The sequence below is a fragment of the Poecilia formosa genome, unplaced genomic scaffold (genome assembly GCF_000485575.1).
Source record: "Poecilia formosa unplaced genomic scaffold, Poecilia_formosa-5.1.2 Scaffold501, whole genome shotgun sequence".
Taxonomy (NCBI): domain Eukaryota; kingdom Metazoa; phylum Chordata; class Actinopteri; order Cyprinodontiformes; family Poeciliidae; genus Poecilia; species Poecilia formosa.
In genome coordinates this window covers 237,124-253,268 of record NW_006800440.1, presented here as the reverse complement: position 1 = coordinate 253,268, position 16,145 = coordinate 237,124, and the positions used below count along the sequence as shown (strand labels likewise).

At 39.5% G+C, this 16,145-nt stretch overlaps 1 protein-coding gene across 19 annotated transcripts in view; it reads right to left on the bottom strand.

Moving 5' to 3' along the window:
* Positions 1-16,145, bottom strand: part of hspg2 (heparan sulfate proteoglycan 2) — a 119,899-nt gene that overhangs the window by 20,251 nt on the left and 83,503 nt on the right. For 16 of the 19 annotated variants that reach the window (XM_016664635.1, XM_016664629.1, XM_016664631.1 and 13 more), the window contains 13 exons: positions 15,919-16,080; positions 14,867-14,977; positions 14,593-14,693; positions 13,110-13,290; positions 8,931-8,990; positions 7,031-7,153; positions 6,796-6,948; positions 5,791-5,951; positions 5,450-5,527; positions 2,767-2,902; positions 2,479-2,630; positions 1,392-1,530; positions 765-908 (listed from right to left, as the gene is read on the bottom strand). In XM_016664635.1, coding sequence (XP_016520121.1) covers positions 765-908; positions 1,392-1,530; positions 2,479-2,630; positions 2,767-2,902; positions 5,450-5,527; positions 5,791-5,951; positions 6,796-6,948; positions 7,031-7,153; positions 8,931-8,990; positions 13,110-13,290; positions 14,593-14,693; positions 14,867-14,977; positions 15,919-16,080 — 1,701 coding nt within the window. The remainder of the gene's footprint in view (positions 1-764; positions 909-1,391; positions 1,531-2,478; positions 2,631-2,766; positions 2,903-5,449; positions 5,528-5,790; positions 5,952-6,795; positions 6,949-7,030; positions 7,154-8,930; positions 8,991-13,109; positions 13,291-14,592; positions 14,694-14,866; positions 14,978-15,918; positions 16,081-16,145) is intronic. The other 3 variants (XM_016664638.1, XM_007578979.2, XM_016664636.1) reach the window with 2 other exon arrangements.

The following is a 16,145-nucleotide window of genomic DNA, read 5'->3' as shown; positions in this document are numbered from 1 at the left end:
GAAGTCATTTTGCAATCGGAGGGTTGTAGGTTCAGTTTAAGCTTCCTCCTGTCACATGTCAATGTGACAGGAGGAACCGTATTGTGTATAAAAGTGCATATTGGTGTATAAAAAACTGTTAAATATTAATAAACAGCTGTGTCTGCATTAGATGACTACTTCTTGAAATAAATTACATTCAACATATTTTTACACTGATGTAATTTCGTAATATATAGATAAAAACTGTTATTTAAAGCACACAACTGTTATCTTTAACATTCTATTTATCTGTCTCTCTAAAGTTTTGAGGGCCACATACAAATTTAGTGTGGGCTAGATTTGGCCCCTGGGTCTTAAGTTTGATATGTTCACTAAAAGTAGAGACTGGCAGCAGCTCTTGATTCTCATTGCTAATGTCTTCCCTTCATGGCATTGTGTTAGCACACGTCTGTAACCTGCTAGATCTCCTGCTTTTATGGAGCTGGCCACATGTTTATGATCATTAAATCAAGTGAATTTGATTATCAGCATCTGGTTGCAATATTTCAAAAATCAAAGAGGGTGGACTTTTTCCACACAGTTTTTCCATCTTGGCTTCTTTATCGTTTAATAAATACTGGCTGTTTGAAATCTGTTCTTTATTTTTACGTATTTTAAACAACTTTAAAATCGGCTACAGAACAGATCTTTTTTACGATTACAAGTAAAACCTTGAATTGAAAGAGAGCGTACTTTCATTGACCTGCTCTGTTCTTTTCCAGCAGCGTGGGCTCAGCTGTTACCTGGCAGAGGCTGGTTGTTGGCAAGTTTCCACTCCAGCCTGACCGGCGGGGCTCCACTGTACACCTGGCATCTGAAGCTGGCTGACTCCCCGACACGCACTGCAGAGCTGTGGGGCTCAACGCCAATGATGGGACTCTGCAGGCCTGCAGCAGAAACCAGCAGTTTGGAATTTGGATAATTTTTAATTAAACAAACCTCCTTTGATATAAAAGCAGCGTTTTTTTTTTGTTTTTTTTCCTGAGTAATAAATCCCATGTTGAGCGTGGCCACTGGCAGCTCCTTCAGGGAGTGAATGAGAATGAGATCCTGGGAGAGCAGCAAGGAAAATCATTCAATCCTGAGGTCACACAAGTGAGAAGAGGAAAAGAAGTGAGGATGTGCGAGCAACTCCCCGCAATCTAACACTCTGACCTTAAATCGACTTTCCCTGCTGCTCACTGATTCGGCCTTGTGTAATATTCCAGATAGAAAGGTCTGTTGGGTTTATTGAAACTGTCTCACTTCAAGTACAACTAAGTGTAGTTACATTAAACACTTGGAGAAGATCAAAAAGCCTCTACCCGCCTGAGAAGCATGAGAATAAATACATGCCCTTCAGGAAAATCTCAAGTGTTAAACATCCTTACGTGAAGAAGATGAAGTGACAGAGACGGAGACGGAGGCCTGATGGACCGGGCTTGAGCTGCCGGCTCCCTGCACCCGACAGATGTACTCTCCCGAGTCCTCCGAAGTGGCGGAAAGGATACGAATCTGATTGCCAAAAACCTGCAGATGGGAAACGGACAAAATGTAAAATTTTACCTTGGAACAATTGAAAATCATTGAAATATTTGTGCATTTTCGAAAAGGCTAATTTATTATTGGCTATAGCTGTTAGCCTGCATGAGATGTTGCAAATGAGAAATAATGCAAACTGATGCAGTGCAAAAAGCAACTTAACAACTTATATAAATAGTCTTGTTCTTTTTTGAAAGCATGTGAACTTCTGTTTATGAGCGTTTCACCACTGGAAATAAAGAAACCACAAACCAGTGACAAATTCTCCTATCTGACTAAGCTTATGTGGAAGGTGCTGGATCAACTAGTCTGACCCAACTTAAAGGGTCTACCATTAAGATCTTGCTGCCACATACCACAAGACCTCATTAGTGGTCGTTACACATCTCCTTCTCTGCAGGTCAAAGCTGTTTAAGCACCAACCAGGCAACAACTAAATATTTCAAAGCAACATCTACAGTAGATGTTCAATTATGTGCGCTGTTGCCTGTGTATTTTGTTAAAATATACATTGATGTATTGCTTGATATATGCATTGTTGGGGTGCATTGTTGCTTTACTTGATGTATTTGTATTTATTTAAATATTATTTAATGCCTGTGGCTCGGTGTGGTGCATAGTTTTTGCACTGTCCTGCACAACGTGTGTATTTTTCAGATATAGTTGACATCTATTTAAGGCCCTGATTGAAACCACACAGCACATCAATGGATCTACATATCACTAAAATAAAAATATATAAGATTGTTATATGAAGAACTTTTTTGGGGGGCAAAATCACTTGTAATTTTTTGTTCCTCACAAATAGGAACATTTGAGAATGAATGGTGAGTTACTTGACTAAACAGCCAAGTCTGCTGGGCTGCAAGTTGAAAACAAGATTGTGCATTTAAGGCATATTTAGGAAAATTAAAGCGCAGATATTTGCGTGAAAACCTGATGGTTGGCAGAGAAGTGTCCGCTGGCTCTCGACCAGGTGACTCTGGGAGGAGGATTTCCAGGAGGAAAGCAGTTCAGTTCCAGAGTCTGACCCTCTTGGACATCAGCGATCGACGGCTGGATGGTGACAACAGAAAAGGATTGCTCTGCTGCTTGGACAAAAACAAGAAAATTAACCAATCTGACAGACAGAAACAGGCATATAAAAACATAGTTGATGACGTTGCATGTTTGAAAAATGACAACCGCCAAGAGGATGACAGAATGAATCTGAAGTCAGCTCACCTCTGAGAACAGTGACTCGAATTGGAGTGCGGTTTGAGCCGACACTGTTGCTACCAACGCACATGTAAGTGCCAGCGTCAGAGAGTTTAATGTTAGGGATGAAGAGAGTGCCAATGTCGGTGCGGTCCGTTTGGGCCTGCGAAGAAAAAACACAGCAGGTGGAAAGACAAATATTTAAGGGTTTTTGTGTTTTTACAGAAAGTGAAGCACTTACCTTTCCCTTGTCTCTGGGTACAAAACAAATATAACAATGCCAACAAGGTGACATAACTACTACTAGTGACACAAAATGCGCTACGGTGCAGACTTTTCAGACAGGACAAAAGATGTTATAGCAACAGCTGGATCATTGTTTGTGATTTCAGTGTCATTAGCCCGAGTGACAAAAGGATTTGATCAAGCCTGGCCATTGTTTACACAGTGATCGGTGAGGTTAGAGCAGTTACTTTGTGATGGTAAGAATCAAATTTAACAGAGATGCACTGAGAAATTGACTTGTGACTGTAGTCAGGTGATTTTCAACTCTTAATTCTGTTTTTTCTTTTCTTATCAGTGAATGTACAAAAACTGAGAAACTGTAAACTTCTAGCAACTGCAACACTCTTCTGTGTGGAAGGTATTAAAAGAAGAAGACTCAAACTTAGCTATTTCTAGTTTCAGTAATGTGTTTTAAATACCAAGTCAGAGAAAATATAAAATATATTTAAAAGGAAACTGTAATGTTAGCAGCTAGCGAAATGGCTGAAAGTATACAGCAAAGTTGCTGTTGTTTCATCTTATGAGCTTTAATTCACTCTGTCATTGAACATTGTGGTTTTGGAAATGCTGGTAGCATTTTGCAAATTTGACATTTAAGGTAAGGTCTGCATCTCCTGTGCAGACCTTACCAGGACAGAAAAGTTGCAAGTTAGAAGTTGCATCTTTACAGATTTCCAGGAAAGGATCAACAGAACATCCTAAATTTGACCCAAAAAAACAAACAGGAATTTAATGCCAGCTACATTTCTTTGAGTCAAATCAGAATTGGCTAAAGCTGAAAATCAGAAATGGGCCACAAAATTCTGATCAGTGCATCTCTGTAATTAATTGTTTATTTTTTAATGTCTATATCTATGATTGATACTTATTAGGAGGAACAATTCTGATTATTTAAGGTGAACTCTGAATCAAAGGTTAGTTAACATTTCAGAGCAGGTTGTGGCAATAAAATCCCAGCAGCAGGTGGAAATATTTGGCATCAAGTAACAAAAAAACCTGAACCAGGTCCATTGACTGTATTAACTTTCTAAGCTAAAGAACAGCTGCACCTGTTTTGAACTCCTGCACTCCAAGTCAGGGGCTGCAGTTAATTTTTTATGAAGCTTTGATCACATCAGAGTGGAAAGGAATCAGCAGGGTCGCAGTCTGGGGACGGATTACTGTACTGTGGGAGGGGAGCCGATGTCGTGGCATCCGTGGACAAAGCTGCTTAGCTGCAGCCAAATCAACCGTGTGGGACGCTAAACCGAGCAGTGTTCGAGGCGGGTCGTGCCTCAATGTGCGTCTGAACCCATTGACGAGTTTTCAAAGCAAGCCGTTTGCTAGAGCATACAGAATTTCTGCGTGGTCGGACGGCACCGCCCAGCCCGGCTTCCCCATGGGAAAGGCTGACACAACCCAGTCGCTCTCTGAGGCAGAACTAAATGGGCCTTGAAGAGCAAAGAAGGACCACACTGGACCCAGAACAGCACAAACCCGTTTGGGGCTGCAGCCTCGCACAGAGCAAAACGTATCTCAAAATACAAGTCCTTGCACAAAATATTAGAACTTCTTGACCGTTTTCACATTTTGTTACCTTTCAACTATAAACTTCATTGTATTTCATTGGAATGTAATGTGAAAGTAGTCCATATTTGTGAGGAAGGAGACAATCTAATTATTAAGTCCAATTTTGCAATTTTCCACAAGCCAGGTAGGACGTAAGCCAAACATGAAGAAGAAGTTGCCTCAATGTCACAAGGGAGGACTGCTCTGCGACTGCTCTGTAGCTAAAAAGTTTTCTTTGTCAAAAAGTCATGTGACAAAGTTTTATTTGGCTGACTAGAGAGCAAAATGTCTTTAGGTTGTAAAGATTTCAGATTCCTGTTTTAATAGATAATCAATCATAAACATCCAGATAAAGCTGGAATGGGATGCGACTTTGGGCTGGTCTATCGCATTAAATACCAAAAAAATAAATACATAAAATACAATGAAGTTTGTGGCTGTCGCGTGTCAAAATATTTTGAAAACCTTTGTGAGGCACTGCCCTAAACTACCCATTCTGCATACTTAGTGCTGTTAATACATTTAGTGGAATGATGGGGTTCATCTGGGAGCTGGAAGCCCAATGTCAGGGATGATTTCATGAGGACAGCACAAAACGAGACACTATGAAACACCTAAATGAACAAAACGCTACACAGAAACAGCGACTGCATGCGGGACGTTCAACAGACCCAGCTTGTTGGTTTAAATGTTTGACACCAGCTACACATGGACTGAACGTGAGCAGCTGTGGGACATTACCACAAATTTACAGAGCGTGAATCAAGGACATGGCTTGGTCATGCACTTAGTTGACGTGATGTGAGGACGAGGTCAGTGGGAGACAATGGATTTGAGCTATGAGACGGGGACAGACACACAAGACAGATGGACAGACCTGCAGCTCCTCAATACGTCTCTGTAACACATCGAGACTGTTGCTTTTAAACTGATGGAAACCGTGAGAGGGAATGGCCTGAGCAAACGGCAGAACAGGGCAGGAGGGGGGCAAACAAGGAGGGAGGGAGGGGAAAATAAAGGTCAGTGGTCAACATGCTGAAGAGTCGGATGAAATACCGTCGGCACTGGACACACCCTGAGGTGTAAGTGGAGATACAGCACAGGTGAATGTAAATGCAGAAACATGACATTTTACAAGCACTTTACTCCATTGGGACAACATTCAAGCTTTGATTATGGGTCCAGATTTTATCCTCGAGTCGGCACCAGATGTCTCACCTCTGGGGGGAGCTGTCCTTCATTTTTCAGCCAGGTGAGCTTTGGGGTGGGCGAACCCGTCGCTCTGCAGTACAACCTCAAGGGTTCCCCTTCACGGATGTCCACACTTTGAGGACTGACTTGGACCTGGGGCGGAGTGCCAATACCACTGGGGGTGTTTCCTAAATGACAGCCACAACAATCATCACAGATGATGTTTTTCTTTTTTCTTTTAGAAAATATCTGGACATTTCCACACAAAGTGCCTTCCAAGAGCATCAATAATGGAAATTTAAATTGGAGAACTACAGAAAGTAGCATTATGGTAACGTGGAAGGAAAATTACACAATCTTTAATTTAAAAACAAAAAACAAAAAACAATTTAAAGTCTGAAACACGTGTTGTTGCAAAAGCATGAATTTGCTCTGATACCTTTAGATAAGCAGTCAGAGATAACATGAAAAAGTCTAGATCAGTGCAAGGAAATAATATCCCACCAGCCAATAACTTTAATTTGCACAACTGCAAGATTGCTGAGATAATCTTCCAGTACAGGCCTGCAATGGATTGGTTTAGATCAGGGGTATCCAAAATTGGTCCTGGAGGGCCGGCATCCTGCATGTTTTAGTTCTCTCCCTGGTGGTAGTAACAATCTTTTCAGCATGTCAATGTTCCTCTTGGGTCTCTAATGAGCCATCATTTGATCCAGGTGCGTTAAACCAGGAAGAGAACTAAAACATGCAGGATGCCGGCCCTCCAGGACCGACAGTTGATCAGGGGTTTAGATCAACACATATCCAGTCAAAGTTCTGATCTAAATCCAAATGAGAATCTGGGGTGAGTGGATCTTCACATTTTAATTAAATATGAACAATTCTAAAGAGTTTGAAAACCTATGTTAACCATCGTACCTTCACCCTGTTGTTTAAGATAGACAGCAGCCTTAAGTTAAATAATGTGCTGTTTATGTAAGAAAACAAATGATTAACAAGTCAATCCCTCTCACTGACAAACTCTGCTCATACTTTGGACATGGAGGGAGGCCCGTGCTGTGTGCTCGCCGTGAGTGTTCAGGGCCTTGCAGGTGTACTCTCCTTCATCAGCTGGATCCACAGCTGGGATTGTGAGGAAGCCGTTTCTTATCACAGCTCTTGGACTCATCCTGTATCCTGGACCACCTGTAAAGATTTAATAATCAAATACTGGCTTTCCCTAGAGAAAAAAAAATCAACATCCAAACAATCCCTAAACTGGTCTTACCGATCCATTCTATAGCTGGTGTTGGGTTTCCAGTCACGGTGCAGCGAAGTTCTGCCCGCTGACCCTGCCGGACGTTTAGCACCGAGGGGGTGATGGTTGCGACGGGTTGGGCCCCCTCCGCAGCTACAGAAGGACATGAGGCAGTGAAACACAGCTCTAATGTAGAAGCTTGTTAACTGGTAGTAAATTCTGATAATACAGGCTGGTTTCAGGGTAGCGGTAAAGTTGAACAGTAGGGACAGGGGAATCCTGTTAAATTGGAAGACATTTTGAGTTTTGGGATGTGATCTTTCAGAAAGACATTGCTGTGACTCTCACCCTTAGATATGGCAGTCTGAGAGAATCTTTCTGTAGACAAAACAGATGTGTGAGGCACTCCTTGGCAATGCTTCTTGGCATATTTCTCTCTGCAAGAGATTGGCTCGCTTCTGTCCACTCCAATATTTGGCGGTGGCAGAGCTTAATAAAGACCTCTTTCAGTTCAGAGGGAGCTGTCTAAGCAGACTGAAAACCTGTCAGAGTTTCTGTGAAGCTTTGATTGTTTGACCCTGATGGCAAGCAAAATCCAGGGTAAAAGCAAGGTCTTAGTTTCTAACTCTGTAAGGAATAATAAGAAGTCATGGACAATAGGAACATTTTCATTGTTCCTGATGTAATGTTGTAACATTAAAATTCTGGATCCTACAGTATAATTAATATTCTGATGTTCTGGAGATGCTTTAACATTCTCCATAATCAACATGGATTATTGTTCTGCCTAGCTGGAAGAAATGGGGACTTGAAGTAATTACACCACAAGGGAACAGAAGATCTACATCAATTAGAAGTTCCTAGAAACTAAAGTAAACCTAAAGTAAATTGTAAATTGATGTTTCTTCTTAAAGCAACAATTTAACAAATGTATTTCTTGACAGAAATGTCAATAAATGTGAAGAGGGATGTATTCTAAAATAAAAATAGCTTAGTAGGCTGCTGCTGGTCGTTTTTTTCGTAGGGGTTGTTGAATGGTGGATCTTATTTCATCAGTCGTCGAAGAGGACAAATTTAAATCTACCTGTCGAACTGATGGTAAGGTTTGTGACTAATTATGAGAAAAATGAACAGAGTTGTCTTTGATACGAAATAAACTAAGCCTATTCAGCTGTGTTGCACTCTCCTGGATTCTTCTGCTTGGTGCAATTTACTTTTTCATGCTTTTACTATGGTTTACCATCGGGATACATAATTTATTTAAGCATTTAAAATACTTGTTAAGGTGAGTTATTTAAGGTACCTTTTGCCATGAATGAAAGTGTGAAGACCAGTCTGAAAAAACACATTCAAGAATGATGCAAAGAAATTGCAATGGGATGTATTGAGCACAGATATGATGTTTGAAGCCCAGAGGACAGCATGTTTCCTTGAAAGATAGGAGGTGATGTGAAGAGAGAGGAGTCAAAGATCAAGAAATGTGATTTCATTTGGAAAAAAAAAAGTCCAAGAGTCCATACAATTTGACAGTTCCCCCCAAAATAGCCCAATGTGATCTTTCAGAAAGATGAAAAATAGAGTTGACATTCCTGAGGAGATGCCCATAAAACTGAACATGCACTTTTTCCTGCAGTGATAGACCACAATAAACCCAAAGAGGCAGATGGTGACTCGTAATGCTCATGTACAATTAGGTTTGACTCTACATAACCACAAAAGTTCATTTTAACGAGTTACAGGCTGGTATGTTGGACAACATGGGAGTTCCAGACTTGAGCACAGTTTCATCTGGTTTCTGGACCTCAAGATCAGCTGATTGTACATGGGCATCAGCAGGCCACACATGTCTCCATGCTGTGGAAGATGAGATCATGCATGACAAATAGAGGGAGAGTTGGATCCGACCAGTGAGGAAACATCGCAGACTTACGCTTTCTGTGTCCTTCAAACATTTCATAGGCTGTGTAAAACATCTGAGTCTGTGAGGCTTCTGGAGATGGAGGGAGGGAGGGGGACAAGTAAACTGACAGATCAGCTCTTCAAATCAACAGCAGTTTACTGTACCTCCAGTTTACTGTATATCCTTCTCCACACGTGGGCTGCTGTGATTTATGTTGAGTTGGATCCAATAAAACACCACACACATATTAAAGCACGCTTTAATCATGAACCTTTGGCACAGCTTTGATTTGAGGTGTTTTAAAACTATTAGCAACAGCCATTTCATACTCATTGTTTGATATTATTGCTGCCATTTCTTTTGTTTCTGATGTTTTTATTCATGTGATGAACACTTGGGTCAGTACTTCTGTGTCCAGTTCAGTATTCTTCCTATAAAAAGTCATTGACATTATTGCTGCCATTAGTTACTACTGTTACTTTTGTTTTTGTGTAGTTTTCATTGACATTATTGCTGCCATTAGTTACTACTGTTACTTTTGTTTTTGTGTAGTGTTTGGTTTTTTTGTTGTTTTTTTACCATGGAAAGTACTCCTAGCATAGTTTTCCTGTGCTTAGCCGTGTCTCTTGCCAAGCTCAAGCAATTAATTAAACAGTTACAGTCATTACTATTCCTACTCTCTGTTTTTCTTTCCCTGAGAAAGTTCACCTGGTTCAGTGCTTCTGTGGCATGGTATTTTTTAGTTATAGATTAGTTTTAGTTCTTTTTCCCTTAATGGAGCCATATATGGAGCTTATGCTGTCACTAACTGTTCATTTCCTCTATTTTGTGTAGAACGTAAATTGGGCTCAGCATTTCTGTGTTAAACTTCTTGCCACATTTGAACAATTATTGATGGACCAATTGCTGTCATTATCTTGGGGCAGATTTTTAAATTCTTCTTCTGTTTTTCTTCACGGAAAGGACACCTGGTCCATTGATTCTGTGTTAAGCTGTGCTTTTTTACCTTAATAAAGTCATTGGCAGAACTAATACTGCCATTAGCTCTATGTCTCTGTTTATTTTTTTTATAGAAAGTATGCCTAGCTCAGTCACTTTGTGTTTAACTGTGTTGGAGTTGCTGGACAAGTAGCCAATTGATGTATCTATTTGTGGAGTTAAATCTGAGCAGTCTTTGTTTTAATTTTATGTAGAAAGTACTCCCAAACTGATGTGATGAGCTTGGCTCTCTATGTAATCAAATTATTTGATTTGGATTAAATTGGACAGCATGTAGCTGTGTCTTATTTGATTCAAGCGTTCGATAAAACTGGAGAGAAATCATAACTGTCAACCACTCTGGACTCTAATTAAGACCTGTTTGTGGTACATAAATATCTAATCATCTTGTTGATATAATGTGTTCAGAGAGATGCCTTTTAACTTAGATTGATGGGTTTAAACATGTTTAACTGACAAATATCAGAAATAATGTATTGCAGACATGATTAGATTATAGACAAAATATTTAACCATAAAACATTTTTACCCAATAAAAATGTGTCGGTTTGCTCGACATAAAAATGCAAAAACATGCACACATATACTTGCTGTGGAAGATGTGCAGCAACAAAAGGAGAACATCTCCATATTAGTCATGCAGGTTAGTAGGAAAAAGCAGTTGTAAACAATAAAAAAGTCATTTCATCTCAACTAAACCAAGACATACAGCTTGTGGTTTTCCTGAAGAAAACTGTTAAAGATGAAACAGGCCCAATTCACAATTCATTTTAGTCTGTTATATTTTTAATCCATTGCTTCTTTATCACAAAATGGTTCACAGTTAAGATAAATACACTAAAATATGATGCGTACATTTCATTTTTGTCATTTTAACAGAAACATATCTGCAATCATACAAATCAATACATAAAAAATGCCTAGTTTAACAATGTGACGAGTGGTTTAGAATGTGACGTGATATTTCTCGTGAAATATTTTATTATAAATGAACTTAATGTAAACACAGTGCATACAAGGCGAGTGCATGTGCACAGACAATTTCTTAACATAAAATAACTAAAAGCAAAGAAAATGATAGATTATCAGACTATGATTTCAGCACTTTAAAACTAAACATTGACATATTGTAAATAAAAAAAACAGAACTGCAGCTGAATATTAACAGAATGCAGATTAAAATACTTTATCCACTTTTTGTATCTAAAATATTTCAGCTATCAACACTGAATTTTGAAAGGAAACATTGTATAAACAGAACTGACTTTAAGTAAGTGAAAGTGTCTTGAAAAAATATGAATACCTTTAAAACTCAAACACTTTCTTAGTATTAAAACCACAAACATCAATCCATTTTATTTGAATTTTATGTGGCTGACCAACATAATGTAGCATTTTTCAATGAGGTGGAAGGAAAATGATTTCAAAATGCTTTACCTGGAGATTAATTGGTTGGCCTGTTAAATAAAATACCTTTAATATACATTGAAGTTTGTGGCTGTAAAGTGACAAAAATCAAAGGCTATGAATAATTTTTCAAGGCATTGCATCGTAGCAGTATAACAACTTCCTGGCTAATAGCACCAACATGTTCATTGACATTCATTTTCAGGTAAAAATGACAGTTACAAACATGCGTTTGAGTGTAAGACGGATACTGTAAATGACAGATACTGTAAATAACAGAACTATAAGAAATAAAACAAGAAACCAAACATGTTTCTTCTGATTCCCGTCTTATTGCAGGTGAACTGAAGAAGTCCCAGGTGCAGAGTTACTTATCCCGTCGTGGCATTTGCATTTCATCCCATCGTGGAACACCCCGCTCAGGCAAGAGGAGCCCAGGATTAAAAACAAACCCAAGAATCCAGCAACTGGCACAGTAGCACCAAGGCAAAGATCCATCAGCGATCAAGAAGTGACCGAACCACCACCGATTAATTCAACCCAAGTGAAAAATAAAAACCCGCCGTAGCTCCCAGCACAGAGTGGCAGAAAGCTTCACTTACAAATTCAATATCCCAGAGGTTTGTTTTTTTGTTTTGTTGTTTGAGTGTACTTTGTATTTGACCACAAATGTTGCAGAAATGTAGCACATTATATATTTTAATTGTTCCCTAAGACTGAGTTCATACAGCAGGCAAAGCCACCCAAATCCACCTTATTTGCCTAAATGCGACCTATATGCAGCCTGAACGGCCCAGTTTGGATCTTTTCACCCCCCAAAAAATCCAATCTGTGCCACTTGCATATGTGGTTCTAATTCGGATAGGTACCAGATTATTTTCAAAGCGTTTGCATTCTGAACGGTCATGTTGCATTTTATCTGGCATTTATGTAATTTATGTGAGACATGCGGCATAAATTTGCACCAGAAGAAACCGGACGTGGTAAATAACGACATGAACAATGGCTGAAACTTATGATTGTGAATTTATGAAAGATCTCACCACTCTGGTTCTGACTACCCATGCAAACAGATTTCTCCACAGAAATTCCAGTCAATGCTCCACATAAGGTCATTGCTATTAGCTGTGCTTTCTTTTCATTGGCTTCCTTCATGGTGCTATGATCTTGTGACAATGCTGCCGGCTCTCATTTCTGGATTAAAAGTGATCCATAAACGGCTCCATCCATTGTTACTTCCGTAATGTGTGACATCATCGCTCTTCTTCTGCTCATGACAGTCACGTCGGGGTCGTGACCCGTTCACACAGAAGTCTCATTGAGGTCACATTTAATTAGCAGTATAAACGACACGGCAAAAAAAGAAAAAAAAATCTGATTTTAGCAAAAAAAATCGGAATTGAGCATCAAGACCTGCTGTGTGAACGTAGCCTAAACCCACAAGCTGTATTCTTTATGCAGTCCCGGAAACTCAGGTCATATAAGACATATATGTTAAGAAGCTAGAATAATATCATGCCAGTGAACATAGCTGGAATGGCAGTTTGCTAGTAAAACATGGCACATATATGCTGACAGCAGAAGCGTTAGGAGTTAGACTTGCAAGCTTAATGAGCCGTTAACCCAGTGATCAGCACTGATGTCACAACATAACAAAACGCACAAACAGCCATGCATGCATCCTTCCAAGCAGAAGAGAGGGGGATTATATTTAGTGAGAGACACTATAGAAGTCCAAGCTGGGGTGCAGAAGCAGGGATGAGGGTGATGGGAAGTGGAATGCCATGCCGAAGGATCACAAACCTGGCACGTAGAGGGTGGCACTACTTTCATCCATGGCAAACATGTTGGAGCCCGTGCAGACGTAGACGCCCGCATCCTCAGGCTGGACGTTCTGAATCGTCAGGATGCCATTGAAGTCTGTAGCGCGGTTGGGAAGCTTCCTGTTGCCTTTCCTGGTCCACACCAGTGTGTAGGCCGGTGACTGCGAAGGGGAGACCAGAGAAGACAAGGACATTACAGGAAGGAGGACGATGTCTCAAAAGACTGATGGACAAGCCAAAGCATCTCTACCGACCACGTCGAGCGACCCGAAGCCTTAAAAGTGTCCCTCGCCAGTTGTGTTGATACCAGATTTTTCCTTTTTCTTTAAAGAACAAATTAAACATTTTCATTTGTCATGCTCAGAGGTCAGTGGCTGCTTACAGGTTTGTTTTAATTGTAAGAGGAACTACAGCTGCATCTCAGTAAATTAGAATACCATTAAAATGTTTTCTTTTTTTTTTTTTTTTTACTAATTCAATCCAAAACATTAAGCTCCAGATTCACTACATTATATATCACTACCAATAAAACTGAAGGATTAGTTGCAGAAATATCAGTCTACTAAAAAGCATATATATGATAGTATAGTATATGCACGTAACCCTTTGTGGGATGGACAACTTTTAAGGTAGTTGCCTTCCCCATGGTTGTGTGTATCATTGCATTGTACTTAATAAGAATATATTCATTGGTGTTAATAAATATTAAAATTCTCTGTGTAATTAAAACTGTAAATTTTGATTAGCTGTAAGCCGTGATCATTAAAATCAACACATATAAAGGTAATGCCTGAAATATATCACTGTGTGTAATAAATGGCTTCACCTTTTGAAGAATAACCTTAAAACTTCAACACTGGCAAGTCTGAACTTATCAAAAACCTTTCTGTGTTCATCGTCCAGGATGTTTATACGTCATTTATCATTTTGACGACAGGCGACTCTCTCACAGCTAAGGCTTTATGTCATATAAAATGAAAAACTGTGACTTATACGATGAGTAGGCTGTGTGTAAACGTTGCAGATTCACTACCTCCTAAAGCCTTTGTTTAAATCACTGATTAAAGGTGCACTCACAGAGCCGCCAAGACTTCATTGTAGATTCCCATTTGACAAGTCAGCACTACAGTTTGCATATAATGTTTGAATTACAATCCTATATCTGCCTCTCAGTGCCATCACAGAGTCTGATTATGTCTGCGGAGGATGCCATTTTAACCAAAATGGAACCCATTAGTGGTTCATATAAAGTTGCAAAGTCAATCATTTTAAATTCTATAAAATTGACCAATGGAGTTCTGAAATGATCAACTGGTTTTGACACGACTTTTCTGCATTTAAGATGTCGCAACTGTGCAAATCTTACTAATAAGTTCCTGACATGAAATGCAAGGCAGCTTGACAATCACTGCATTAAAAGTTGGAGAAACTCACAAACATTAATATGCAGACAGCAGAGTTACCTTGCTCCTTGCAGTACAAATGAAGTTGACAGTGGAGCCCATCCTCACGGTCTGAAATTTAGGCTCCTCCACTGTAACCTCTATGGGTTTAGTTGGGCCACCTGAAGGAATGAGTACACAACATGGTTACAAATAAATAAAAAATAAATAAAAGAATACTCAGTCCAAAAGTTCTGTGTTAAAAGTACATTGTATGCATGACGTGTGATTGCTGTGAAGGTTAATTAATTAAATTAACTGCAAATTGTTCAAATTGTTCAAATTAAAGTGGCACCTGCGACAATAATCTCAGCATGGCTCCTGTTGGAGCCACGCTGGTCTTGGCAGGTGCAGATGTAGATGCCAGCGTCACTCGGCTGGACGCTGGAGAAGTACAGCTCTGCTCCTGTGCACAGAAATAAGTAAAGCTAAAGTTTTCATCGCATTGACTTTATTTGTTTTACAGCTAACAAAATGTGCCAAACTAGGAATGGGCTTAACCTGGTATAAAGGTATACAAAGGTTTCAAACTGGTAACATTTTCTGTTTAGCTGTGCCTAAACTAAAAAGTCATTTAAAGAGCTGGAGGGATGAGAGTTTGCACTGGCTCCATGAATTCATAGAGTAGTGCAGTTCTGCCCCTCCTGCACCTGTTGCTGCACACTGTTGATAAGCTGGTTAAAGCAAAGCTTGTACAGTTTTGGCATCCATCAAGAACAACCCATTTCACTACAGCTGTTTTAAAAATAACAAATTAGAAATGTTGTAAACACAATCATACTGTAAAACCATGTAATTTTCTCCAAATTTATCATATTTTAACAATTTCTTTCCAGTTCAGTGGTATCCAAACATTTTGCACCAATTCCCAAAATTGCACTCCATTAAACTCCATTAAAATTGCAAAAAAATATATATTTTTCAAATAAAGTACAAGTGAACAAATTATTGTAGGTCCAAAAATAGTTGTCAGACTTTTGCCTTCAATAAAATAAATAAATAACATCTTCCTAACTTCTTGGGTCAAATTTGTTCATCTGTGAAACGTTTGCAGGCCTTTCCCAGCAACAACAAAATAAATTGTCAAGTTTAATGAAAAGCATGGCTAATAAAAGGAGAATATTATACGCTGTACCTAATGCTTTCCATTTAAAAATATACACATTTATCTTTAAAAAAGCCTAAAACATTATGAAAGGGTCCATCTACATCAGCTCCTTTTGCTGGAGAGCCAAATTTCGACGACTGTTGAACTGCAGTCATACACCATTATTTCAGCACCCCCGCCTTATGACAATCTAAAGTGAAAGTCGATATGGAGTCTGTTTCAAAGCTGCATTCCCACACCTTGTCTGCGTCTGTCAGCACTGCTGGAGATGGGCCGTCCGTCCTGTCTGGACCAGAAGAAGTAGTGTGGAGGAGATCCAGAGACCTGACAGCGCAGCGTGACAGAGCTGCCCGGTGTGGCTACAAACCGCTCTGGATACACTTTCACCTCCAGGTGGGCTGCTGTAAAATTCAACAGTAACAGTGCACATTAAAAAAAAAAGATCCTTTAATATCCACTGTTTTTC